The 27,472-nt window shown below is 41.5% G+C and overlaps 1 protein-coding gene across 2 annotated transcripts in view; it reads left to right on the top strand.

Annotated features, from left to right (window-relative positions):
• Positions 1-27,185, top strand: part of HIGD1C (HIG1 hypoxia inducible domain family member 1C) — a 31,885-nt gene extending 4,700 nt beyond the window's left edge. Inside the window, exons 1-3 of one of the 2 annotated variants that reach the window (XM_025930068.2) lie at positions 11,597-12,003; positions 16,542-16,676; positions 26,628-27,185. In XM_025930068.2, the coding sequence (XP_025785853.2) occupies positions 11,832-12,003; positions 16,542-16,676; positions 26,628-26,692 (372 nt within the window). In that variant the 5' untranslated portion in view covers positions 11,597-11,831 and the 3' untranslated portion in view covers positions 26,693-27,185. Of the gene's footprint in view, positions 1-11,596; positions 12,004-16,541; positions 16,677-26,627 lie in introns of those variants that run through there. The other variant, XM_086713397.1, reaches the window with a different exon arrangement.
• Positions 27,186-27,472: the final 287 nt, after the last annotated feature.

Genomic DNA, 27,472 nt, shown 5'->3' with positions numbered 1-27,472 from the left:
CTAATTCACTTGTTCACTTAAAAAGAGAACACTGCTTACATCTCCCAGGATTCTTGTGAGGATGCAGGACATAAATGCAAACAGTGCTTTGTAAACTTCAAACTGTTTGCCGTGAGCGCTGGAGTTCTTCACATGGTCCCTTACTTGGGTCGGGGCCCGGCCTCCTTAAGCAATCGTGAGAGGAACAGAATAAAGTTAATTTGTCTATAGGAAAAGATATTTTACTTCTTTCTTAATTTTTTTTAATGTTTATTTATTCTCTGAGAGAGAGAGAGAGAGAGAGCATGAGCAGGAGAGGGGCAGAGAGAGAGGGAGACACGGAATCCCAAGCAGGCTCCAGGCTCTGAGCTGTCAGCACAGAGCCTGACGCGGGGCTCGAACTCACGGACCAGGAGATCATGACCCGAGCCGAAGTCGGTCACTCAACCGACTGAGCCACCCAGGCGCCCCAAGATATTTTACTTCTATAAATGCAGTCCTAGAATTCCAATCGGCTGGATTACTGTACACCCTAATGTTTTTCTGGAGACTCAGTATACTGTTAAAGAAATCTCCCGTAAAAAATAACTTAACAAAGCCCTCATGTTTGCACCTAACAATAAAATGTTTGGCACCTACAGGAGATGCTGCAAAGAACTTCTACACAGAGCGCTAAAGATACAGATGTGATTTCCCAAATCCCTCTAATGTTGGCTCACATTTTACCTGTCAGGCTAAGTAGACAGTATTAGAACTGTAAAAACAGCAGCACTCAGTTCAAATTCTATCTCACCTCTCAGGTTATGGGAACGGATTATTTGCTCTGGTCTCAGAGGAAGCGTTTCTTTTAAATTTTATTGTCTGCCACAGCTTAAGGACAAAAAAAGCTAAAAACTTTTTTAAAAGCCAAGAGTGCAATATTAAAATACATAATATTTATAATGTTTATTTGTTTTTGAGAGAAAGAGAGCATGAGTGGGAGAGGGGCAGAGAGAGGGAGACACAGAATCTGAAACAGGCTCCAGGCTTTAAGCTGTCAGCACAGAGCCCGATGCGGGGCCCGAACTCATGAACTGTGACATCATGACCTGAGCCGACGTTGGACCCTTAACCGACTGAGCCACCCAGGTGACCCCATAATATTTACTTATAAATATAAATGTTGCCATATACCAAACTACTTACCAATGGATGCAACCTCATCTGCCCAAACGTTGAAAGTGAGAGAAAACACTGGAGAACGTGGCCACAATCAATAAATCAATAACCTGTCGGCCCCCCTTTTTGCTACTGTGCTTTTATTTTCTTCCCTTCGTATTCTGGGAAGGAGGCCTTCTGGGATCCTGAGTAAATTTCATAAAAAATATTTGCCTTTTGCACACACAGCAAATACACATCCATACCTGGAGGACAGGTATGTCTGAAAGTGTAAGAATTAGGTAAAAATGGTGCCACCTGGGGGCGCCTGGGTGGCTCAGTTGGTTAAGCTTCTGACTTCAGCTCAGGTCATGATCTCGAAGTTCTTGAGTTCAAGCCCCGCAACAGGCTCTGTGCTGAGACCTCAGAGCCTGGAGCCTGCTTCAGATTCTGTCTCTCTCTCTCTCTCTCTCTCTCTCTCTCTCTCTCTCTGCCCCTCCCCTGCTCGTGCTTTGTCTCTTTCTGTCTCTCAAAAATAAATAAATGTAAAAAAAAAAATTTTTTTTAAATCACTTCCTGCCTCAAACCTTTGGATGGCTTTTCATGGTTTTCAGATGAAACTTCAAAATCCTTAGGTTAAAATGCAAGGCTCTCGCGATCTGGCCCCACTGGCCCTGCAGCTTGATTCTCTACAAGCCACTCCCACCCCTGACTCTACACACTGTGCTGTCTGGACCTTCTGCCTCTGAGCCTTTCCACGCGCTGTGCCCTCTGCCCAGAATGCCCTACCCTCTCCTCTCTTCACCTCAAATCGACTAGTTCTCTCCAATATCCCGTAAAAGTCACTTTCTCCAAAATGAACTTCCTTAATTCCCCAGTTGGGTCTTTAGGTCCTTCATCCAGGCTCCTACGAGCCCAGGCCTCCTCCTGCCACGTTCTCATGTGCTGCCATTGTTGCTTTACTCATCTGTCTGCCCCAGACTGACTCAAAGCTTCTTGGGGGACAGGGGGTTCCTCTTAACTCAGCTTTTACCTGCAGCACTCCATCTGTGTGAAACGTACAAACGATCCCACTCATTTTGTCTCCTCTGCTGCCTTTAGGAGAGAGCCCAAAGCCCCAGTTAGACTTCTCAGGGCTGCTCAGAAACTGCTAATGTACCCTCAGCTGCCACAGGGTCCCGCCCGTCCTTGACCATGCTCATTTCCACATCGCCACGCCTCTCCTCTCAGCAGAGGACTTTTACTACTCCACCGAGGGAAACACAAACGGAGAGCCATTGAGCGGGTCTACAGATTTAAGAACCCCACCAGATGCCCTCTCCTGACCAGATCTGCAAGGCCAGCCCTGGGCCCTGGATTCATTTCTTCCCGGTCTTTTTTTCCTGCCAAGTCACACTCTTTTTGCATCTTCACTCTTCCCCTTGTGTTCAAATATCCTAAAATCCATACCACCTTCCTCCAGTAAAAACAAACAAACAAAAAACACCAAAAAAACTTAGCTTTGCTTTCCCCTGAAATCCCTATGCTCTCTTCCTCCCTCCAAATCTCTTAAAAATATCAAATCCATTTTTTTTTTTTTTTTGCCTACTTCCCACTCACTCCTCAATCCATTCTCATTGGGTAGCCAGCCTTCCCTGAAACTGTTCTCCTCGAAGCCACCACGGATATCCTGCTTCCCAAATATAAAGGCTTTGTTCTTTGGTGTGTTTTTTTAATTTTTTTAAATGTTTATTTATTTTTGAGAGAGAGAGAGACAGAGCGTGAGTGGGGGAGGAGTAGAGAGAGAGGGAGTCACAGAATCCAAAGCAGGGTCCAGGCTCTGAGCTGTCAGCACAGAGCCCAATGCGGGACTCGAGCCCACGAACTGTGAGATTATGACCCGAGTGGAAGTCAGACGCTTAACCGACTGAGCCACCCACACGCCCCAAGACTTCCTTCTTTGTATGAACTGTGTACTATCTGATTTTGACCGCTCTTCTGGAGATCTTCCTCCTTTTTCTTGTGAGTCTTTTTGACCCTCTGGCTGCTCCATCTCGAGCTCCTTGGCTGCCTTTTACTTCCCCAGAATTCCATCCTTAGTCCTCTCCATCCCTACAGACTTCCCTTTGTGGGAATTCAACAGAACTGCCAAGTCCAGTTCCACATCACCTCCCTCTCCTGGCCTTTGGGGCAGACTGGCTGTGTGGGAGAATGCCAGGCCCGTGTCAGCCATATTAGTTTCCTATTGCTGCCATGACAAATTACCACAGATTTAGTGGTTTAAAACAATACAAACTTTTATCTTCCGGTTCTGGAGGACAAAAGCCCCAAATGGGTGTCACTTGGCTAAAACCAAGGTGTTGGCAGGGTTTCGTTTGTTTGTTCGTTTTCTGTAGGCCCCCCGGGAGAAACTGTTCCCTTGCCTTCGCCAGCTTCGAGAGGCCACGCTGGTTCAAATCTCTTTCTGAAACGGACCTGACTTTCTTGTCTCCCAGCTTCACTTCTAAGGGCCCTTGTGATTACACAGGCCCCACCCAGATACTCCAGAATAACCACATCTCAAGGTCAGCTGGGTAGCAAGCTTAATTCCACCTGCAACCTTAATTTCCCTTTGCCTTGTAACATAACACATCCAATAGGTTGCGGGTGCTAGCACGGGAGATCTCTGGGAGCAAGGTAGAGGAGGCATTATTCTGCCTACCACATCAGCTAGACTGGACAAAGAAAGAAAAGGCAAATATGTAAATGATAGTGGGGACTTTCACGAAGCTCCAGCTGGCCTAACACAGAACCAAGGTGAGAACGGTGCAGAATGGCAAACGAGTTGCGGGAAGAACTGAACGAGGGATACAAAAGGACAACATGAAACCCTAGGTTTCAAAAAGGCAATTCGGCTGCACTTTACAGGACAGCTCGTGTTTGCCTCTGAAGTCTCTTCACGCTAAAATGATCATTTCTACTTCTGGAGGCTTCCCGTACCAATCCCTGAACTCAGAATCCTTTGACGAGTCTGGGGATATCTGCCAACCCTCCCCAAATTCCTCAGGAACTTTAAAATTATGAAAGCAAATAATTTTTACTACGCAAAAATGGCCCTAGACGTCATGCTCAATCTCGCTCACAGTCCACAAAATGTGAATTAAAACTACCGGGGGATACCACTTCTCACACATCAGGTCTGCGAAGACTCCAAACGTCTGACAATACATTCAGTTGGGCAAGCCATGGGGAAACAGACATACCTGCGTATCGCTGATGGGGATGCCAAAGCGTTCAACTCTTGTGGAATTTGGCAATACTTGACAAAACTATACCTGCATTTACCTTTTGGCCCGGCACTCCCACCCCTAGAATTGCATCCTGAAGATACGCTTCCAACCACAGGAAAGTACAGAAGCACAAGACAGTTCATTGTCGCATCGTTTGTAATGGTTCCAAGCTAGATGCTCATACATACGAATGTGCTTGAATAAACCAGGGCACTTTTTGCACAGCGGAGCACTTACTACATATCTGAATAGCAGCATGACAAAGAGCTGCTAGAGTCTACGGCCACACCACCCTGAACGCGCCGCCCGATCTCGTCTGATCTCGGAAGCTAAGCAGGGTCGGGCCTGGTTAGTACTTGGATGGCAGGCAAGGAGCTGCTAGGGCGATAAGGTGTGATTTCAAGGACATATTATTGAGTAAACAGAAGCTCTGTCAGCTAAAACTAGCTATAGTGTGGTACCTTCTCTGTAAAAAAGAAGGGTAAATAAGAGAATACCCACGTATATGTTTATTTTTGCAAAAAGAAACTGCGGAAGAATAAGCCAGACACTAGCGAGATTGGTTGTCTATAGCAGTGGGTGGGAAGAGAGCAGAAATAAAAGGGGGAAGAGCAGTGATGCAGTTTTAAATATACCCTTTGTATAGTTTTGATTTGGGGAACCATGTTAATGTCTTACATAAAATATGCAAAAGAATGTTTTTTACATAAGATGAAATGAAGAATGGGGGGGGGGCATCCCTAAAATCGAAAAATAAAAAACACCTAATGGTATTCTTTTGTGTGTGTGTGTGTGTGTGTGTAAAATTCTTTTCTGCTTTTTAAGTTTTATTTATTTATTGAGAGAGAGAGAGAGAGAGAGAGAGAGAGAGAGAGAGCAAGCACAGGCAAGGTAGGAGCAGAGAGGAGACACAGAATCCCAAGCAGCCTCAGCACTGTCAGTGTAGAGTCCAATGTGGGGCTCGAACTCACAAACCGTGAGATCATGACCTGAGCCTAGATCAAGAGTCAGACACTTAACCAACTACTCCACCCAGGTGCCCTAATTGTATTCTAAATGAAGACTAACCACATTGATGCAGGGGGAGAAAATTCAACCCAAGTAGCTTTTTTTCCAAGTAACTTTTGTGTGTGTGTCATTAGATTTATCTATTTATTTTTTAATATGAAATTTATTGTCAAATTGGTTTCCATACAACACCCAGAGCTCCTCCCAACAGGTACCCTTCTCAATGCCCATCACCCACCCTTCCCTTCTTCCCACTCCCCATCAACCCTTAGTTTATTCTCAGTTTTTAAATTTTTTTTTTAACGTTTATTTATTGAGACAGAGAGAGACAGAGCATGAACAGGGGAGGGTCAGAGAGAGGGAGACACAGAATCTGAAACAGGCTCCAGGCTCTGAGCTGTCAGCACAGAGCGCGACGCGGGGCTCGAACTCACGGACTGCGAGATCATGACCTGAGCCGAAGTCGGCCGCTTAAACGACTAAGCCACCGAGGTGCCCCTATTCTCAGTTTTTAAGAGTCTCTTATGGTTTGGCTCTCTCCCTAATTTTTTTCTTTTCCTTCCCCTCCCCCATCAAGTAACTTTTTTTTTTACACAACTTTGTTAACATATAATTCACATATCCTAAAATTTACCTGAAATATACAATTAAGTGATTTTTATTATATTTAGCATTGTGCAACCAACATCACAATCTTTATTTTTAAATGTTTGTTTGTTTATTGAGAGAGAGAGAGAGAGAGAGAGAGAGAGAAGCACAAGCAGAAGAGGGGCAGAGAGAGAGAGAAAGAGGGAGAGAGGAGAGAGAATCCCAAGGCAGGCTCCATGCTGTCAGCACAGAGCTTGACATGGGGCTTGATCTCATGAACTATGAGATCATGATCTGAGCTGAAATCAAGAGTCAGATACTTAACTGACTGAGCTACCGGTGCCCCCAACACAATCTATTTAAAAATTTTTTTTCATTACCCCCTGAAAAGCCTCTGTAACCATTAGTAGTCACTTCCTATTTTCCTTCCACTGTCTCACAGCCTCAGGCAACCACTAATCTATTTTGTTTTTTAAAATTTATGGTTTTGGGGCGACTGGGTGGCTCAGTCGGTTAAGCGGCCGACTTCGGCTCAGGTCATGATCTCGCGGTCCATGAGTTCGAGCCCCGCGTCGGGCTCTGTGCTGACAGCTCAGAGCCTGGAGCCTGTTTCAGATTCTGTGTCTCCCTCTCTCTGACCCTCCCCTGTTCATGCTCTGTCTCTCCCTGTCTCAAAAATAAATAAAACGTTAAAAAAAATTAAAATAAAATAAAATAAAATTTATGGTTTTAATTTTATTATGTTTTTATTTTAGAGAGAGTGAGTGAGCATAAGCAGGGGAGAGGTGCAGAGGCAGGAGAGACGGGGTGGGGTGGGGGGGGGAGAATATTTTAAGCAGGCCCCACACTCAGCGTGGAGCCCAATGCCGGACTCAATTCCATGACCCTGGGATTATGACCTGAGCTGAAACCAAGAGTCGGATGCTCAACCAACTGAGCCACCCAGGCAGCTCTCTATTTTCTATCTCTATAGATTTGTTTATTCTGGGTATTTCATAAAAATGGAATCACACAATATATGGTCTTTTATAACAGGCTTCTTTCACTTAGCATGTTTCAAGGCTCATCTATGGTCTAGCACATATCATTACTTCATTTGTTTTTATGGCCAAATAATTTTCCATTGTACAGCTATATCACATTTTCTTTCTTTTCTTTTTTTTTTTTTTTTTGTTAAATACAATTTTATTGTCAAGTTAGCTAACATACAGTGTATACGGTGTGCTCTTGGCTTCAGGAGTAGATTCCCATGATTCATTGCTTCCATACAACACCCAGTGCTCATTCCAACAAGTGCCCTCCTCAATGCCGTCACTCATTTCCCCCTCTCTCCCACCCTTCCCCATCAACCCTCAAGTTTGTTCTCTGTATTTAAGAGTCTCTTATGGTTTGCCTCCCTCACATTTTATTTTTCCATCAAATGATGGCTGTTTGGGTTGTTTCCATTTATTGGCTACTAAGAACAATGATGCTGTGGACATCTGCCCGCGAGTTTTTGTGTAGAAATGTGTTTTCATTCCAAATGATTTTTGAAGACAGTATTTTGACCATTTTCCCTCTGACAAAAAAGAACTATAAAAAATATTTAATGGGCTTGTTTTTCACAGAGGTATGGGTTAGAAAATCTGAAATGAATTTTTGTGTACTCTAGAATTAAGCAAATAAGTAAATATCCTAAAGATAGCGGGAGCCAGGTCTCTCACAGAGAAAGGTATCACAAATAATGAAAAGGGAAGACTAGAATGAATCCTGTGGAGTTGGGTTGAATTTGGAGATCTTACTACAAACTCATGATTTTAGTATAGATAGATACATAGGCAGAGAAATAGACATAGATATAAATCCTAATTCTGCCTACTGAGAGAGGGCTTAGAAGGAATGACACTCCAGGAACAATGAGCACTTCTAATGCCTGGAACGTGGTTTCTAAATATCATTCTCTACTAAAATGAATCAGGGCTCCTTGAAGAAATGGCTGATTTCAGAGCTGGGGCAGAAAAAGTACAAGTTTAGCCTGGAACATCTTGTTATGCCAGGATAGAAAGAAGAATGTTTGAAGAATGATGGGGTCATGTCAATAGGAGTCAATAGAAGCCAGCCTGAAGGGGCTCCCATTAGACAAATCTGGGACAGTTTGACCATCAAAATAAATAATGGTGGTGATGGATAAGCACTGAATAAAATAGAAATTGACGAGACCAAACTGATATAAATAAATAATAGGAAAGAAGGAAAAGCAATTCCTTATATTAGAGTGCCAACTGAAAAATGTAAAAAGAATGATGTATTTAGAAAATTATCATCTGGCAAACATAATATCAATTGATTCAGACAAGGATCATAAATGGATGCTGAAGTTAATGAGTAAAAGCCTGATACATAACAGTGTATTTGCATAATACTAAAGTATCTCCTCACAAAATACTCATTATGAATAAAGGGAAAAAAGAGGAACTTTACAGTGTAGAAACTGGCGGACCCCACCTTAATCCAAATGCTCAAAACTGTGGCATGCCAGAGTCAACTCACCCCAACTCAGGGGCAGCACGTCTCTTCCCAACTTTGTGTTCAGTGATGACATAACAGTAGCTTGAAATTGGCCATTTACAAGTAGAAAGTGACAAATATTACAAGTCAGGGCTTCTCTTCCTCTGGATAACCAGCTGTTAGACATTTATCAGCATAACAGTGGATCAAAGTTACTGCCACCGGAGGAACTAAGTTATGTGCCTCCAGATACTGCACACCAACAACACAGCATCACTCTGCCAAAAACGTATAACAGCAACCTAATGATGAGAAAGTATCAGCAAAAAACTAAATTGGGAGACGTCCTACAAAATAAGTGGCCTGTGTTAGCAAAATATCGGGGTCATGCAAGACAAAAGAAGATTTTGATGGTTAATTTTACATGTCAGCTTGACTGGGCTAAGGGATGCCCAGATAGCTGGTAAAACCTTATATCTGGGTGTGTTTGTGAGGGTGTTTCCAGAAGAGATTATTAGCATTTGAGTTGGCAGACCAATAAAGAGCACCCTCACCAATGCAGCGGAGTATTATCAAATCCACTGAGGGCCCGAACAGGACAAAAAGGCAGAGGAAGGGTGAATGTGTTCTCTGCCTGAGCAGGAACATCCATCTTCTGCCCTCAGACATCACTGCTCCCGGTTCTCAGGTTCTCAGGCCTTTGGGGTTGGATAAGGACTTACATCATTGCGAGGTTGCAGATGGCAGATCATGAGACTTCTCAGCTCCCACAACCACATGAGCCAATTCCTATAGTAAATTTCTTCATATAGAAGTATATATACATGAATATATGCATACGGAGATATGCAAGCTCATATATATATATATATATATATATATATACACACACACACACACACATACATGTATGTGTGTGCGTGTATGTGTGTAAGTATATATGTGTGTATATATATCTCCTATTGGTTCTGTTTCTCTGGAGAATCTTGACAAATACAACGACTAAGAAAATGTTTCAGATTAGAGGGGGGGATAAAGCGACTTGACAACCAAAGGCAGTATGTAATCCTGATTGAATCTTAGCCTAGAAAAAAAATGTTTGTTATTAAGGTCATCACTGGGATCTTAACTGCTGAAATATGAATGAAATCTTTAGATTATAGTATTATAGCAAAACTAACATCCTGATTTTGACCACGGTACTATGGTTACATAAAAGAATGCCCCAAATGCATACAGAAGTTTTTAGGGGTTGGGGCGCATCAGTATATGACTCCCTCTCAGGTGGGTCTCAGGAAGAAAGGAAGGAAGGGAGAAATTTGCGTTGAGAAAAATGATAAAGCAAACGTGGCTAAACGTTAACAAAAGGCAAGCTGGGTGTCGGACATCCAATTTTTTGTACTATTCTGGGCACTTCTCTGTAAATTCGAAATTACTTAAAAGTTTAAAGCCATAAGGAAAAAACCGTGAACGCTACCTGGTGCTCTGCGCTCATCTTTGTGGATGCAGTCAGATGGAGACGGTGAGCCAGGACTTTTCCGAGGCCTCGAGCACCCGAAGGCTGCGGGGTCACAACACAAGCAAAAGCAGCGTCCACCACCGACCCGCCCGGGGAGCCCAGAAGGCTCAGGCTCCCGGCACAGGCGCAGGAGAACAGCTTCCTCAGCACCTTCCTGCGCCTATCCGGGCTCTCACATTGGCCGGGGGCTTGGTGACGTCAAGTGCTTTACAGCCTGGTGCTCAAGCTGCTCGAGGCTCTGCGGGAGCCTCAGGTGTGAGGGCCTCGCCTCCAGGTGACCCCAGGTGCAGGCTCGTGGCATCTCAGCCAGGGATCTGGGCCGCAGTGGGCGCCCCTTTAGCAAGTGCATATTCTTTTTTCTTTTTAATGTTTGTTTAATTGATTAATTTTTGAGAGACCTAGTGTGAGTGGGGGAAGGGTAGAGAGAGAGGGAGACAGAATCTGAAGCCGACTGCAGGCTCTGAACTGATGGGGGGGGGCCTGAACCCAGGAACCAGGAGATCATGACCCGAGCTGCAGTGGGAGGCTTAACCGACTGAGCCACCCAGGAGCCCCCAGAGTCGTTAAAGACAAGACTCTCAGCCTCAGATGGCTAACATCCACCCCCACCCAAGCCCAATGTTGTAACCACGGGCCCACTTTCCTCTTGATTTGGGGTCCTGGTATCAGGTAGTGGGGACTCACAGCCATGGAGAGAAGTTGGGAGCTCCCTGTGAAGGCAGAATTCAGTAAAAGCATCTTCTTCAAAATCCTTAATGTTTCCTTAGTGCTGTCTTCAAAACCCCCAATGTTTGTGGTCCAGGTGGTGTTAGTAAATTTCCAGCGGGGGAGGTGGAAACCTCGGCAATACCAGCTGGCCACGCCCCCCCCCCCCCCCCCCCCGGGGCGGGGGCGAGCAGGTTGTTTCTGGGCTTTCTCATGATCAATTCGTAGGAAATTGCGCATAAATGTGTCCCAGCCTTTCAAAGCCTGTTCTGATCCACAGCTTCCTGCTCAAGGAGAACTGGGACAGGCAGCAGGTGGTGGGGTACGCCAAAGGTATGGTGCTTCTGCCGCTTACCGGGTTCCATTTTCCGATGAAAACCGATTTATAGGATGAAGCCATGGTATTTGAATTTTGAGGTAAAAAGAGTGGGTGGTGCAGATAACAGACTGAGGTGCTGCTAAGCCATGTTGATGACTGTGAGTTTCCTCATTCCTGTATAGACAAGGAGGATTATTTCCACTGTCTCAATCATTTTATAGTGCTCTGCACATCCTGAAGAATTGGAGTGATCATTCTGCCATCAGCTGTGAATCGGGAAGTAATTCTGCGTATGTGGCACTGCCATCATTCTTTAAAATGTTTTGTAGGGGCGCCTGGGTGGCGCAGTCGGTTAAGCGTCCGACTTCAGCCAGGTCACGATCTCGCGGTCAGTGAGTTCGGGCCCCGCGTCAGGCTCTGGGCTGATGGCTCGGAGCCTGGAGCCTGTTTCTGATTCTGTGTCTCCCTCTCTCTCTGCCCCTTCCCCGTTCATGCTCTGTCTCTCTCTGTCCCAAAAATAAATAAACGTTGAAAAAAAAAAAATTATAAAAAAAAAAAAAATGTTTTGTAAAAGCATTGTCTTCCTGTTTGTGGAAGAAGTTTTGAGATTCCCCATGTTCTCAAATGCTGAGCAGTGAAAGGAGACTGAATAACCCAGTTATGATCTGTGTCTTCATTCTGTATTCACGGAATCTGATTATCATCACTTCTCTTTTTCTTTTACCCCCTACCCCCAAACAAGATGAAAGGATTCCATAATGAAAAGGGTGAAGGAAACAGGACTGTTTATTTCAATGGAGCAAGCAGGCAGATCAAGCAAACTGAAAACACATAATCGACAATGTATTGGGAGAGGGTAAATGGATTTTTAATGATTCACAGCAACCACATTTATCCCCTACTGTTACTAGAGAGAAAAATGTCTTCAGATAACCAGTGGTCAGCAGATGGGGAGGAAAGCCCACTCTCACGACTGATTAGGAAATCTAGAGACTCCCCCTTTGTCCCCGTAGGTAAGTACAAGCCTTGACTGGACACTGGAGAACTGTCTGTAATAATAATAATGCCTTACCCAGTATCTTTGAGAATGGAGATGTTTTACATCATTGAACTTTTAAGATAACTGAAGCTAAGCCTCTCTAAGCAGAAGTTAAACTTTCAGAACAGTTTCTAGTAGATGGCAAATCCCCAGTAAATGTTAGCTATTTTTATTACGAAGCTTCAAATCTTACTTAACTCCTCTTCATTCGAGGTCTATCTCGAATTCCTAGTTCCCAGCCACTCTAACTGGAGTTGAATGAACTTTAACACTTCTATGATGACTAGATCATTAGCAGCACCAGTTTATTACATTGAAAGTCTAAGAGTGACTACTGAGATGTGTATGTCTCTTTCTGTGCTAACTCCAACCTTTAAACTCTTGTGTCTGATGTTTATAGATTTTTCTGTCTCTTCCATTAATGTTGAGTGCAATCAAAAACTTCTGCTTCTAGTATTCTGTGGCACCAGAAGCTAGCTACCCAAGTTTAAAAGAACTGTGAGTCAATTCAGAGTAAAAAAGCTCTGAATGAAAAAGCCTAGGCCTACCTACTTGTCTGTACACTTGAGAGCGTGAACTTTGTGATGTTCATGTTCAATGGCCCTTTTTGCTGGTTTCCTGAAGTGTTCCAGATGTTGAGGTTGATGGTTAAATAAACTCTAGATTAAAGAAGTGGTATTATAATTAGACCTGGAGGCTTAGCCTGTTTGTCTTTTCCCGACACAGACTTAATATGCCTACATTTAGAACAAATACTATATGTAAGTGGACTTACACACACACACACACACACACACACACACACACACACACACACACACACACAATCTAAACACCAATATTATGTTTTAAAATCTAAGTTTTCTCTTTCTTCTTTTGGATGCTTTAGCTGATGCAAGCATTATTATTGTATACTGCAGCCATGCCTCTTGCCTGGTGTTCATTTGGTCTGGAAGCTATTAAAATAACTTATTTAAATGAGACTTACATTATGTAAGTTACACTGACATAGGTGATTAATTCCCTAAAACCTTCTGAATAGGTATATCATTGGGTTTCTATTACCACTGCAAATCTAGCAACCTCGTGTCATTATTCACATATTAAAAAGAATCAAAATTTTACTTTATACTAATATGCTGTTTATACGTTTAATTTCATTTGGTTAAAACTTGATAATAGCACCTATAAGAAATGGAAGCAAATAATGTTATAGTGATTCATCTTCCTTAGCATTTTTAACTGGAAAAACAATTCAAGAACTTGTTGCCACTTGAACAGATCACTATCATGAATAGAGAGATTAATCACTGTGCCCACTGCAAATTAAATAATTTTTCCAGAGACATTTAGGGTGATTAAAGTAGTAAGATAAAAGTGTTTCCAGCTAAATTCAATTACATATAAACTACACAGAGACACTACATGGAAAACAGTAAAGGTTCTGACTTTAATCTCCAAAAGAAACAAAACCAATTTAACTAAGAACAGAGCCTTGATTTGATAAGGGAAGAGAATCAAGTTTTTGCTAGAAAAATAAATGACAAAATCTGAATATATATTATTGAATAGTTTGTTTAGCTATTGTTATTTTAATAATATCTACTATATATTTCCTGCTGCAGGGAGTGAGCTGTGCCGAAAACTCACAAAACATTTTTATTTATCTTCAACAACTTCCGTCATTAAATATATCTATAAAGAGATATATTTACATTCCACCAATAAATATTTTTATTGTCTTCAACAACTTCCATCATTAAATATAAGTAGATATATTTCCATTCCATCAATAAATACAATCTATATTGCTTAAAATTATTTTATGATCATTGTTAAGGTCTCTGCACACATTATACATATTGAAACTCCTTGCTATGCTTATAATTTTTTTCGTAGCTATGGCAGTTCTTCCTCTGTTTGGGACATTTGGGTTGTTCAGGTTTTCTTCATACATAGCGTAGCCATAAAGATCTTTGTGTCAACTTCTTGACGTTTCTTTTGCTTATTTCCTTGGAGTATGAATTTTTAGGGCAGGAAGTACATCTGATTTAACACCCCTTATTATATATTTCCAGAAATCTTTATAGAGTTGGCTACACTCACAGAGCTTTCAGCATTGTACCCGTTTCTCAACATGCCTGCCACTATTCTATTATTACTTGTTTTTTGCTGTTTTTGTCATTTTAATTTTGATTTCATTTGCTAATCGGCCTACAAAATATACGTGTCAATGCAATTACTCTCTTACTTCCACTTATTAAATGGATTCTGAAAGAATAAATATATCCTCACCCACCTATAGAGGCATACATGTGCCAACATAACTAATCAAAATTTGCTATCCTACATAAATATCAACTGAATTTCCATGTATTAACAACATACAGAAACTGAAATTAAAAACATAACCTCATTTCCAGTCACTCCAAAGGCAATGAAATGCTTAGATATATGCTTAACAAAACATACATGCAATCTGTATGCTGAAAATTATAAAATGTTAATGAAAGAATTAAAAAAGGACCTAAATAAATGTAAAGACCACAGGTAGTATTGTGTTCATGGATTGGAAGACTTTCCCCAAATTGATCTACATGTTTGTGTAATTCCCATCAAAATCCCAGTAAGTTTTTTTGTAGATAAGACATGCTTACTCCAAAATTTACATGTAAAGGGGTGCCTGGGTGACTTAGTCAGTTGGGCTCTGATTCTTGATTTTGGCTCAGGTCATGATCTCTGGGTTTGTGAGTTTGAACCCCACATCGTTGGGATTCTCTCTCTCTCAAAAATAAATACACTTAAAAAAAATTTTTTTTTAGGGACACCTGGGTGACTCAGTAGGTTAAGCGTCCTACTTTGGCTCAGGTCATGAGCTCACGGTTCATGCGTTTGAGTCCCGTGTCAGGCTCTGTGCTGACAGCTCGGAGCCTGGAGCCTGCTTTGGGTTCTGTGTCTCCCTCTCTCTTTGCCCCTCCCCTGCTCACACTCTGTCTCTCTCTCTCTCTCAAAAATAAATAAACATTAAAAATTCGTTTTTAAAAATTGTTTTAAAAATAGTTTTAAAAAGTCAATAAAAAATAAAATTTACAAGTAAAGGCAGAAGTCCTAAAGTGGCTAAAACATTAAAAAACAAGGATAAAGTGGGAGAAATCATCACTCTACCTGATATGGAGGCTTACTATATGGCTACAGTAATCAAGACAGTGTGGTGTTGATGGAGGCACAGATACACAGACCAACAACATAGGAGAGAAAACCCAAAAAATAGACCCATGTTTTCATTATGCAAAAGTTTTCTTTATTCTTATGTCAAAATGGCATTTTGCCCTTATCATTTTCTCTTAAGTCTATTTTGCCCTCTTTTAGATGTTACAAATATGCTGTTCCTCTTTGTTTTTATTGGTGTTTTTGTTTTGTTTTTACATTTAATTCTAACTCCTGCAGAATTTTTTTTGGAGGGTCTGCTGTGAAGATACAAATCCAAATTAGTTCTTTATACCAACAAATTGTACCGATGGAATTTATTAAATAATTACTCCTTTATCTGTTATTTGGTTATTTTGATTTGTCATGAATTCTCAGTGTTCTCACAGTGTTTTAAATCTGTTTCTAGAACATTTCCTATTCAGTTGATTGGTTTTCTGTCTTAGAGCCAATTACATAGGATCTTGGTTGTCACAGCAGCATATTCACCCCTTGACACTGGTAGGGAATACAAAAATATTTGCCCTTCTGGAGTCTCCTAGAGTCATAGTTCTTTTTGGAGTCACACACTTCCTGTGCAAATATTCATACCTTTCCATGTCTAATTACAATTCAAATATCTCATTTTTACGGAAGATCAAAAATGTTCTTGGGGCGCCTGGGTGGCGCAGTCAGTTAAGCGTCCGACTTCAGCCAGGTCACGATCTCGCGGTCCGTGAGTTCGAGCCCCGCGTCGGGCTCTGGGCTGATGGCTCAGAGCCTGGAGCCTGTTTCTGATTCTGTGTCTCCCTCTCTCTCTGCCCCTCCCCCGTTCATGCTCTGTCTCTCTCTGTCCCAAAAATAAATAAACGTTGAAAAAAAAATTTTTTAAAAAAATGTTCTCATTTTACGAGATTTACTCCTTATTTGATAACAAGTAGACAGGAGTAAAGGCAAACATTCGAAAGCTATGGATGCTGGGATGTTTGTTGTTGGTTCACTCACTGGCTAAAGTGACTTGCCCCAAATAAGTCTCTCAGCATGCACAATCTGAAATCATGCCTCAGGAAAAAGAGAAATTACTACACTCTATGATTCGGGGTTTTCTGGGAAGAGTCAGAAACTGCAAATATTGAATCCATAAATGTTAAGGGTCTCTTTAAAAAATCTGTGGATCAAATCCAGCATGGTTCTTTTTAAAGTATTCTCTGGTATCTTCCCTGCTTATCTTCCAAGTACTGATCCTTTGGACAGTCTTATTCAGCTCTCTAAATGTTGGGGATTCTAGCCTACTATTTACATAACCTCTACTTTTTTCTTTCACAGGAATAGCAGGCTTTATGACTGTGGTGTCCTATGGTCTTTACACGTTAAAGTACAGAAGGGATCAGAAAATGTCCATTCATCTTATTCACATGAGAGTTGCTGCCCAAGGATGTGTTGTAGGAGCTGTGACTCTAGGTAACCTGCTTAATTTGTATCTTGTGCTGTCTTTGTGAGTATTTTTATTTATTTTATTCAATCATATTGGAAAATGAAAATTGGGTTAAGATGATATAATGGAGGAGGAATGGTAAGAAAGACCATGAACTTCACTTGGTTGAAGTTGCTTCCCCATAATAGGCTTAATTTCTTGGTATTTTAAGCACTGAAAGAAAAACAACCAGTAGACAAAAAGTACAAACGTCCAGTTATAAAATAAATAAGTGCTGGGGATGTCATGTACATAGTGGTGACTATAGTTCATAATATAGTTCATATAGTTTTGCATATTTGAAAGGTGCTGAGAGTAGAGAGTAGATCTTCAAAGTTCTCATCACAAGAAAAAAATTCTGTAAGTATTCATGGTTACAGACATTAACTAGGCTTACTGGGGTGATCATTACAACATATAGAAATAACAAATCATTGTTGTACACCTGAAACTAATATAATGTTATAGGTCGATTATAACTCAGTTTAAAACAGAGGGGGCACCTGGGTAGCTCCGTCACTTGACAGTCTGACCCTTAATTTCGGCTCAGGTCATGATCTCACATTTTGCGAGATCGAGCCCTACATTGGGCTCTGTACTGACGGCGTGGCACCTGCTTGGGGTTCTCTCTCTCCCTCTGCCCCTCCCCACTCTCTCCCCCTCTCTCTCTCAAGATAAATAAACATTTTATTTTTTTTAATTTTTTAATTTTTTTTCAACATTTATTTATTTTTGGGACAGAGAGAGACAGAGCATGAACGGGCGAGGGGCAGAGAGAGAGGGAGACACAGAATTGGAAACAGGCTCCAGGCTCTGAGCCATCAGCCCAGAGCCCGACGCGGGGCTCGAACTCACGGACCGTGAGATCGTGACCTGGTTGAAGTCGGACGCTTAACCGACTGCGCCACCCAGGTGCCTCGTAAATAAACATTTTAAAAAGGTAGAGAACTAGGTTTCGGGTTCTGTTATCTTGTATTATGAAAGGAGCAGTGAATAGTTTGTACCCTCTATAACCCAACTAAAGCAGTGGTTCTAGATTCCAGCCTTTACTGCTCACCTGAGAGCAGCAGTCATAGCTCTTGGCCTATTCGAACAGCAGATATAATTACTGATGTAGTTTAACTGGGAAGAATACATTTTTTGGAGCCCACAATCTCCACATCTGTTCTCCTTTTAGTCCGGTCTGAGCAATAGGCAATCCTTTTTTAATCAGTCTATAAATTAGGCTATACTTAACATAGTGAAATCCAAAGAACAGGTGTAAAATTATCTGGTTAATTCCAGTTATATCAACAGCTAAACCAGATAGTTCTAACAAGAAATCTACTTTGGGGATCTAAATTATATATATATATATATATATATATATATATATATATATATTTTTTTTTTTTTTTTTTTTTTTTTTTTTTTTTTTGGTCCACATTAATGAAAACAAGTTACAATGTTCTTAGTTCTCTTTCATGCTGTGCAGAGTAGAATCAGCCTAAGCGTAGGTCTAGGATTATGGAATGAGCAGTGTGGGGATTGTGTATAGGGAGTTATATGGTAATTATCTTACTACCATGAGCTGTGATACACAGGTGTTAACAAAATACAAGAAGCCTCATTACAAAGTTACAGTGCTCATTTTCATCATTTAGCAAACATTTATTGAGCTCTTGCTATGTGCAAAGCACTGCACTGGTCTAGAGATACAGAGATAGGACTCAGTCCCTACCCTCAAACAGTTTGGTCTCCTTAGGGAGAGACACCAACAACAGAAGACCATATAAACTCACAGATGCTATGACAGAGATGGCACAGGTTGTTGCTATGGAAGCACAAGCAGAAAGGAGGGGCATTTAACTAGGGCTGAGAGTCCAGGAGAGGCTTCCCTAAGGATTAAACCATATGAGGGGTGCCTGGGTGGCTCAGTCAGTTAAGCATCCAACTTCAGCTCAGGTCTTGATCTCGCAGTTCATGAATTTGAGCCCTGCGTCGGGCTCTGTGCTGACAGCTCAGAGCCTAAAGCCTGCCTCAGATTCTGTATCTTTCTCTCTCTCTGCCCCTCCCCCACTCACGCTCTGTCTCTCAAAAATAAATAAACATTAAAAAAAAATGAAAAGTAGATGTGGGGCTACGTGGGTGGCTCAGTCAGTTGAGCGCCCAACTTTGGCTTAGGTCATGATCTTGCAGTTTGTGAGTTCAAGCCCCACATGGGGCTGTCAGCACAGAGCAGGATTTGGATCCTCTGTCCCCCTCTCTCTGCTCCTCCCCCGCTTGCACTCTCCCAATCAATCAATCAATATTTTTTTTTTTTTAAAGTAGATGTAAAGTGAGAGAAGCAAGAAAAATCTGGAAGCTACAAGGATGAGCTGAACACATAGGATAGACTGGAACCCTTGTGGGTTTCTCACCATCTCTAAGCCTCTGAATTTGATGATGGGAGTGACAGAGGGAAAAATGATGCCCTTCATCTTGGAGATAAACATGAACCGAGCCAAGGAGTCAGAAAAGGTGAAGGAGGAAATTAAGCAGATCCACAGTAGATGCATTCCTAGTTGTTGCCCCATGCCAACAAAGTGGACCAGCAGATAAACGAACATGTGCTGCCTTCCAAGAAAAAAATGAATTTAGCTGCTGCTTCACTTCTGTCCTCTATATCTTATGCAAAGTGTTTCTTCTGCAATAACTCAGGGAATAAACGGAAAGGAATTCTGGAAATGTAGTTATTAGTTTAGGGTTAAGTTGACACAACACAAACTTACCACTAGGCCTTGTCAACCTGGCATCCATGTACATCTCTTTTAATACACTTAACTTTCAAATAAAGACAATGGCAAAATCAACCATCCATTGTATAACCAAAAACATGCTAATTGTGTCCCAAAAGAGGATACAAAAATCCTTTTACCCATCTTTGGGTGGTGTTGATTTGTCTTTGAATAGAGTCACATTCCTGTTTGATAATCCTGTAACCTAAATCCTGAAATATAAGATTAAGTATTATTAACACTTTTTACATTAGATGGCAGATAAATGGAAGTAGCAAATAGAAAAAAAATTAATGTATATACAAATGTATTCATATCAAAATAAGGAAGAAATATTCCCATCAGACTTTGTTTCTACAACTGGTCGGATGGTCATGGCTGGTATTATAACTATGTTCTTCCACTAGTCATTTCTTACTCACTTTGCCTTCAGCAAGCACCTTGGCTATTCCAGGTTATTTGACTAGAATGGTGACCCACACCTTCATTCCTAAATGGTCTGGGTCCTTAGCCAGTCTGCTTGTATTGGGTATAGTTTTCCATGGTCTTTAATCACAGGACATGGGAGTACTAAAAAATGCCCAGAAGATACATGCATTCCACACATACCTCCTTACCTTACCATTATATAGTAGTACCGTAATCTCCCCTTGATAGATCAGATCAATGTAATGGATTAATGTGCTGTCCTGTGCAATGGAGCGATGATCAAAGTCCTTGCAGACCAGATTATGGTATAGTCTGGAGAATTCAGGCAGCCCTGAGACTGAATAGTGAAAGTATACTCTTGGCCCAACCGGGTGAAAGCAAAATGCTTTTGGTAGTTTTTATTAAAAACTCTAGAGAATAAAGCAATCAGCCAGATTCATAGCTGCGAATCAAACAGCAAAGATGCTTGTATCAATAGGCTCTAGCAATGAAACCACACCTGGACAACAGCTGCAATTAGAGTGATCATCTGATTAAGTTTATAGAAATCCATTATCATTCTCCAAGAGCCATCTGTCTTCTAGCCAAAGAGGCAAACTGAATTGGTATGTGGTAGGAGTCCCCACCCTAGCATCTTTAAAGTCCTTGATGATGGCACTAATCTCTACAGTCCATCTAGGAATGCAGTACTGCTTTGGTTTACTCTTTTGGTAGATACAGGCAAGTAGAACGGCTTACAGTTGGCTTTCCCCACCATAATAGCCCTTACACCCCAGGTCAGGGAACTGATGTGAGGATTCTGACAGTTGCTGAGTATGTCCCTTCCAGTTACACATTCCAGAATTGGGGAAATGACAATCCAAATGACATATGGATTTAGGGGCCCACCAGGCCAACTGCAAAATGGACCCACAGCAAAACTCCACTGACCACCTGACCTTCATAAACTCCTAGCTTGACTGGTAGACCGCCCTAATTCTCCAGGCATTAGTATCAATTCAGAGCCAGTGTTTCATAATCTCACAAATGTGATCATTTGCCATTCCTTATGCATAGGCATCTTGGTGAAGGGCCACAGATCTGTTCATAGTATTTACTTTTTGGTCGTGTTAACAGCATCTTTTCTTAAGGAGATCTGACTTCTCCTTTATTCAAGGGACTCTGGGTCTGTGAAGTGACTCAAATCTGGGAATTGGTTGGGGGCCCATGGCTGTCTACTGTGATGATTCAAGTTACACTTTTATTCACCAAACCTGGAGCTTTTCTGCGTAAATGTTGCCCACCACCTTCAACTCTAGGGACACCATAATCAATTAGACAATGCCAAAGGTCTTTGTGGCTTAGCCTATTCTGATTACTGTTTAGTCTTTGCTGCCCATTACAGTAATCACACTTTCCTCGTCTTTGTCAATTAAATGGTGCTCCTTGACCCCTGCTTCTCAGGATCCCACCATCTCCACTGAATTCAGGAAGCTTAGCAGTTTCCACCGTCATTTCTGGTTACAGAAGATAGTTGCCACGCAACTCTCCAAGGATGCCAGGACTCCCTTCACAAATGTGTTTTTCCCAGCCTTGGTGAAGGGAGTAGATATATTTAGGGGGTGAATGAGCAGGATAAATCAACCTTAACATTCCAATCTCCCTAAGCCTTTGGATACCTTCCCAAATGTCAGGGTTTCTTAGTCTCGGCACTACTGACATTTTGGACTAATTGCTCTTTGTTGTGGAGGGCTGTCTTGTGCATTACAGGATGTTTAGCAGCATCCCTGGCCCCTACCCTCTAGATGCCAATAGCACCTACCCACCCCCAGAGTGACAACCAAAAACAGCTCCAGAAATTGCCAGATTTTCCTGGGGAATAAAATTGCTCCAGTAAAGAAGAATCACTGCCAGTACAGAATCACTGCTGTACCTTAGAATTATACCAAGAAAGCTCTGGCATTGCAGCTTCATTTAGTGGAGATTACCTTTCAGTCCAAGTTTCAGTCGTTTTCTGAAAGGAGTGGAAAGGGGTCTCCGTCAGATACAGGGATTTAAGTACTCCCTTTCACTGAAATCTGCCCACGTATCCCCATCCTAATTTTCAGGGTCCCACTCTTTCCAAAGCAATGCCCTAACTTTGACAAAAGAGACTCTGTGAGGGTGGGAATTTTATGATTGTAGTGATTAGCCACTCACAGGATTAGTCCCTGTGTTGTGTTTTTCAAAAATATCAGCCTCACAGCTACAGGAGTTGAGTTTCTTTCTGGGAAGTCATAAAGCTTTCAGGTCCCCTCATCGGACTTTAAACGAGGAGTTAAAAGCCCTGAGCCCATCATTTTGTTTTCCCGAGTTCTCCAGCACACTTAGAAGAAACCAACCTAATTATACTTCTCTTTTCCACCTAAATGTTCTATGACAGTAAATACTTGATCACCCAAAGCCTTGTTTTCTACAGGCACCTGATTAAGGGTATCTTATCTATAGGCGACAGTCTTTAAAAAATGCTTTGCTAGCATGCCATGGACTGCTAGCATTGTCTTTACTACTGGAAAAAATGACCATTAATATCTTTAAATCTCATCACACCAGAGAACCAATTCGAGATGACCCAGAACCTATTCGGAGCACCTGCACTCATGATAATGTTCCTCTGGAAGCTTCTGATACCAAAATCTGTATCAGTCAGGGTTCAACCAGAGAAGTAAAACTACGAGTGGTGATCTATACAAAGGGAGTTATTATAGAAACATGACCCTAACCAACTTTGGGAGCTGGTTAAACAGTCCATGTGAGGCTGTTGCTTATGTTTCTAATACTGGAGCCTAAATTTAGCCAGGCAGCAGTTGGGAAGGAAAAATAAACTGGAATCTGCAAGGAAGAGCTGGAACCCACAAAGAAATAGAAACCTGAGTCAGTCTCTAACTGACTCCAACTTTGACCTGTTGGTCACAGGTCACCTCATGGTGTGACCTGTAGGAGAAGCTGGCGCCGTCTATCATGGAGCTAATCCACTGGCCTTGTAGCCAAAGAAGCTAAAGGAGGAGCTCCAGAAGGAGCTGAACGATCTGTGGGTCTGACAGCTGCCCAGCAACGGCAAGGTGAGCCAGCAGATAAACAACACGCACAAGCTGTAACAGCGCCTAGTAACCCTGCACCGAGCCTTCCAAGTGTGAAAAGAATACAGAAGCTATACTGCTTCAATTTTACCTTCAAATCTCAAGCAAAATGTCTCTTGTGAGCCAAGCTAACTCAGAAAAAATGCAGGGATGGGAATTACAGTTTAGCTAACCTGATAGAAAACAAATCCCCAATAGATCTACATGGCTGCGAGCTGAGAAGTCAACGAGATGAAGTGAGCCAGTGAAAGATTTAAACAGGGGAGTAACGTAGTCAGAATGCAGCTCAGAAAGATGCCTGCCTTATCGAAGCTCAAAAACAGGCAATATGAAACTGTTTGTTTAAACAGATGGTCACATTATAAAGACAAGGAAAAAACCTGTTACCATAAAAGTCAGAACGGTGGTTATCTATGGAAAAGAGAGCGAGATACAGCCAGGCTTCTAGGATGCTTGCTACATTCTATTTCTTGACCCACAATTACAGGTATTCAGTCTACAACTGTTTGTTAATCTAGTCGTTTAACTTGTGTCTACTGTTTTCCATGCATATTATATTTCACCATGAAAAAAAATGTGAAAAGGAAAAAGAAAATGATTAGAGATGATTGGCAAAGGAGGGGAGAAAATAAAGACGGAGAGGCCAATGAGATGATGAACTGGGTCTGAATTAAAGCAGTAATGGTGAAAACGGGAGGAGGTGGAGTCTACGAACATTGAGGACTCAGCAACTAAGTGCGTGGGAAAAGGAAGGAAGGAGGAGTCCAGGATGATTCCTAGGTTTCTGGTTTGGGCAATGCGATATAAGATGGGCCTTGGACTAATGTAAAAAATGAAGCAGAACAGGGTTGGTAGGAGAGTAAGTCCAGTAAGTACTGGACAAAACAATAATAGCTAATAGTTAATGAGTGTTTATGATGTGGAACCCACGCTAATTGCTTTATGTATCACTACCTCACTTAACCTTTTTTTGTAGGTAAACTTTATCTTATTATCATTTTCATTCCAGTATAACATACAGTGTTATGTTAGTTTCAGGTGTACAATATAGTGATTTAATCCTAATAATTAATACCTCTTTACACCACCTGGTGTACTGTAATACAATTCAATACTGACGCCAACCACTGCAGCTCACCTCAGATGCCACAGGTTTAAGGACATGGGTCCCGAAGGGACCGCTGTTACTTCAGACACCAGCCATTGGGGGTTCCCAGGCCACCTGCCCTTCTGACCAACTAGCGACAAATTCAGGGGTTCCTAAGACTCCTTCAGGTTTGATATTTCACTAGAACAACTTGTGAACTCAGGAAAGCTCTATACTTACAATTACAGTTTTATTACAAAGTATACAGATCAGAAGCAGCCCAATCGAAACACATAGGGTATAGGTCTGGGAGGGTCCCAAACTCAAAGCTTCTGTACCCTCTCCCTGTGGAATGCCACCCTTCCAGCACATCAGTGTGTTTACCAACCAAGAGACTCTACGGAGCTTCAGTACCCAGAGTTTTTATTGTGGCTTCATTACGTAGGCACCATTGATTGAATCACTGGCCCTATGACACAACTCAGTCTCCAGTCCTGTTCCTCTCCTGGAGGTCTAGTCACATAGTTGTCTTCCTGGCATGACTAGCCATATCCTGAAGTTATCTAGGAGCCCACCGTGGACCACACCATTAACGTAAACTCCGGTATGATCCAAGAGGCTCATGAATAACAAAGATACTCCCATACCTGGTAAATTCCAAGCATTTTAGAAGCTCTATGCCAGGAACTGTGGACGAAGACCAAAGTCTTTATTAAACAATACCCTATGAGGTAGGTACTGTTATAATCCCACTTACAGATAAGGAAATTGAGGCTTAGAGAGGAAAACTTTCTTGCTCACAATCACGGGGGCTCTCTACTCCAGGGCCTGAACTCTTAATTCTATATTATACTGACTGAGGTACCTGTGGCAGATGTCTCTAAATTAGAGTACTCATACCCTAGGAGATGTAGAAGGAGATCCGTGGGTATGTAGGAAGAATATATTTCTATCTTAAAAACAAAAAGCTTTGGGGCGCCTGGGTGGCTCAGTGGATTGAGCGTCTGACTTCAGCTCAGGTCATGATCTCACACCTCGTGAGTTCGAGCCCCGTGTCAGGCTCTGTGCTGAGAGCTTGGAGCCTGCAGCCTGCTTCAGATTCTGTGCCTCCCTCTCTCTCCGCCCCAACCCACTTGCATTCTGTCTCTCTCTCAAAAATAAACATCAAAAAAATAAAATAAAAATTAAAAAAATTAAAAAACCAAAAAGCTTTACTAATAGACACACTGACCAATAGTACATTTATATAAGTTTATAAATAAATGACCATTTTGAGGAGCAAGCTCAAATTACTGATTTGTGCACAATTTAAAAGTCTGGCAGCCACCTACCCATGTATGTGGAAATGCCACGTATAGTATAATGAATATAAGTCTCATGTTCAGAAGAGAGATCTAATAACTTGCTTACCAGTGAAGCAACAGGTATGAGTGAGGCGAGAAAAGAGTTGAGATTGGAACTCCAGGGAACACCAACATTTAAAAGGTAGGCATGAGGTAAGAATTATCTGTGTCTAATAAGCATAGGGAAATGAGTTCTAGAAGTCTCCCTGCATTGGAGAATGTTATTTCCCTAGATACGACAGTGATTCAGGTAAGCATATTTTTGCCTTGGATCTTATGCATCTATGATAGTTACACTCCTGTTTCGTTAGAAAATTGTGCAGACGGCTGCCTCACGTGGCTACCATGTTGAGATGAGAACAACTAACTTACTGACCCCTTGTTCTCTGTGCGCTCTCTGAAGATATTAACAAGAGGTGTAAGAAAGCAGAAGAAAATGGAGGATTTAGATTAGACAATCTACTAGATATCTGAAGCCTTGATAATTGATACGGGCGGGAATGGGAGCTGAGCGGACTCCTTAACTTGCTTTGGGTATGAACATTTGCTGACATCCCCACAATTCAACGAAAGCACTCTATTCCACACGCTATTTCCCCTGACTCCTTACCCTTTTCTGCATGGCCCTAGGACCTCATCCTGGTGAAAGACCCACATCTATGTCATCTGCCTAAACTCACAGCTAATTCACCCACTAGACTGTAATCCCCTAGAAGCAAGTTTTGCTTCTCTTGAGATGCTGAGCACAAGCAGACACTGAATAGAGGTTTGCTAAGTTGAGGTGTCTATTATTTCTATTTTATTATCTAGCCAAATCTCCCCACTCTCTCTTTTTCACCAATATTTTAAAATTCAAATTTTAGGATGACATAGTAACATTATAAATTCAGATTTAGATTTGTACTGATCTTAATGGGCTCTAACTTTTTTGGGCTTCTTTTTCTGGAGCCACTTATATAATCTAAGCCAAAAGTTAGTGAGATGGAAGGCATTTGTTTGTTTTTAAATTAAGGGATAACGGGGCCCCTGGCTGGCTTAGTCGGTAGAGCATATGACTCTTGATCTTGGTGTTGTGAGTTCAAGCCCATCATTGGGTGTAGAGGTCACTTAAAAAAAAAAGGCACCTAAACTGAGGGACAGTTTTGGAAAAATACAAGCAGAATACAATAAATTCAGTGTTTGTTTCCCATAGATACCGTATTGATGTCTATCTTTTTGTTTCTAGGTGTTCTCTATTCTATGTATAAGGATTACATTAGACCTCGATTCTTCAATGTGTCCAAAAAATGAAGCTACATACAAGACAAGAAGGCTTCTGAAAACTATTTATTCTGAAGAATAAATTTTCAGTATGTAGTAAATTATACTGCAAAAGTATGAGACAGGATTCGCATAGCCTTGTATAGCAAGTCTCAATTGTTTATGTTGATTTCCAAATCAAGAGTCATAGTCAAGTCAAAAATATCCTTGTTGTCTTTCAGAACCTAGGACATGATTTTCTGACTTTTAGAATTTTTATTTTCTAGTTAGTGGCAAAAAATAATCTATATTACGTCAAACCAATCTGAAAATTGGGAGTTAGTTATATAATGGCTACAGAAAAATTATCTATACCTGTATTAAATGTGACGGTCTAGCCTGGGTGGCTCAGTCGGTTAAGTGTCCAACTTCAGCTCAGGTCATGATCTCGCAGTTTGTGGGTTCAAGCCCCACGTCGGGCTCTGGGCTAACAGCTCAGAGCCTGGAGCCTGTTTCGGATTCTGTGTGTGTGTGTGTGTGTGTGTCTCTCTTGCTGTCCCTCCTCTGCTCACTCTCTCTCTCTCAAAATAAATAAATAAACCTTAAAAAAAAATGATGCTCCATTCATTGTTTAATTCTCTCCAAATAGGGCAAGGTAATTAAAGCTTTCATAAATTCCTTTTGAGAATGGGAAACAATTACATCAGAGGAGAATGGCCATGTTGTTATTTAAATTTGGTTTACCATTGTGTGCTTTGCTCTTATCTCAAAATTTGACTATTTTGCCACAAACATAAATGTTTAACATTTAAATGTCTATGTATTCATTTT

The sequence above is a fragment of the Puma concolor genome, chromosome B4 (assembly GCF_028749965.1).
Source record: "Puma concolor isolate L17-30 chromosome B4, mPumCon1.1.hap2, whole genome shotgun sequence".
Taxonomy (NCBI): domain Eukaryota; kingdom Metazoa; phylum Chordata; class Mammalia; order Carnivora; family Felidae; genus Puma; species Puma concolor.
This window is presented reverse-complemented; position numbering and strand designations above follow the sequence as displayed.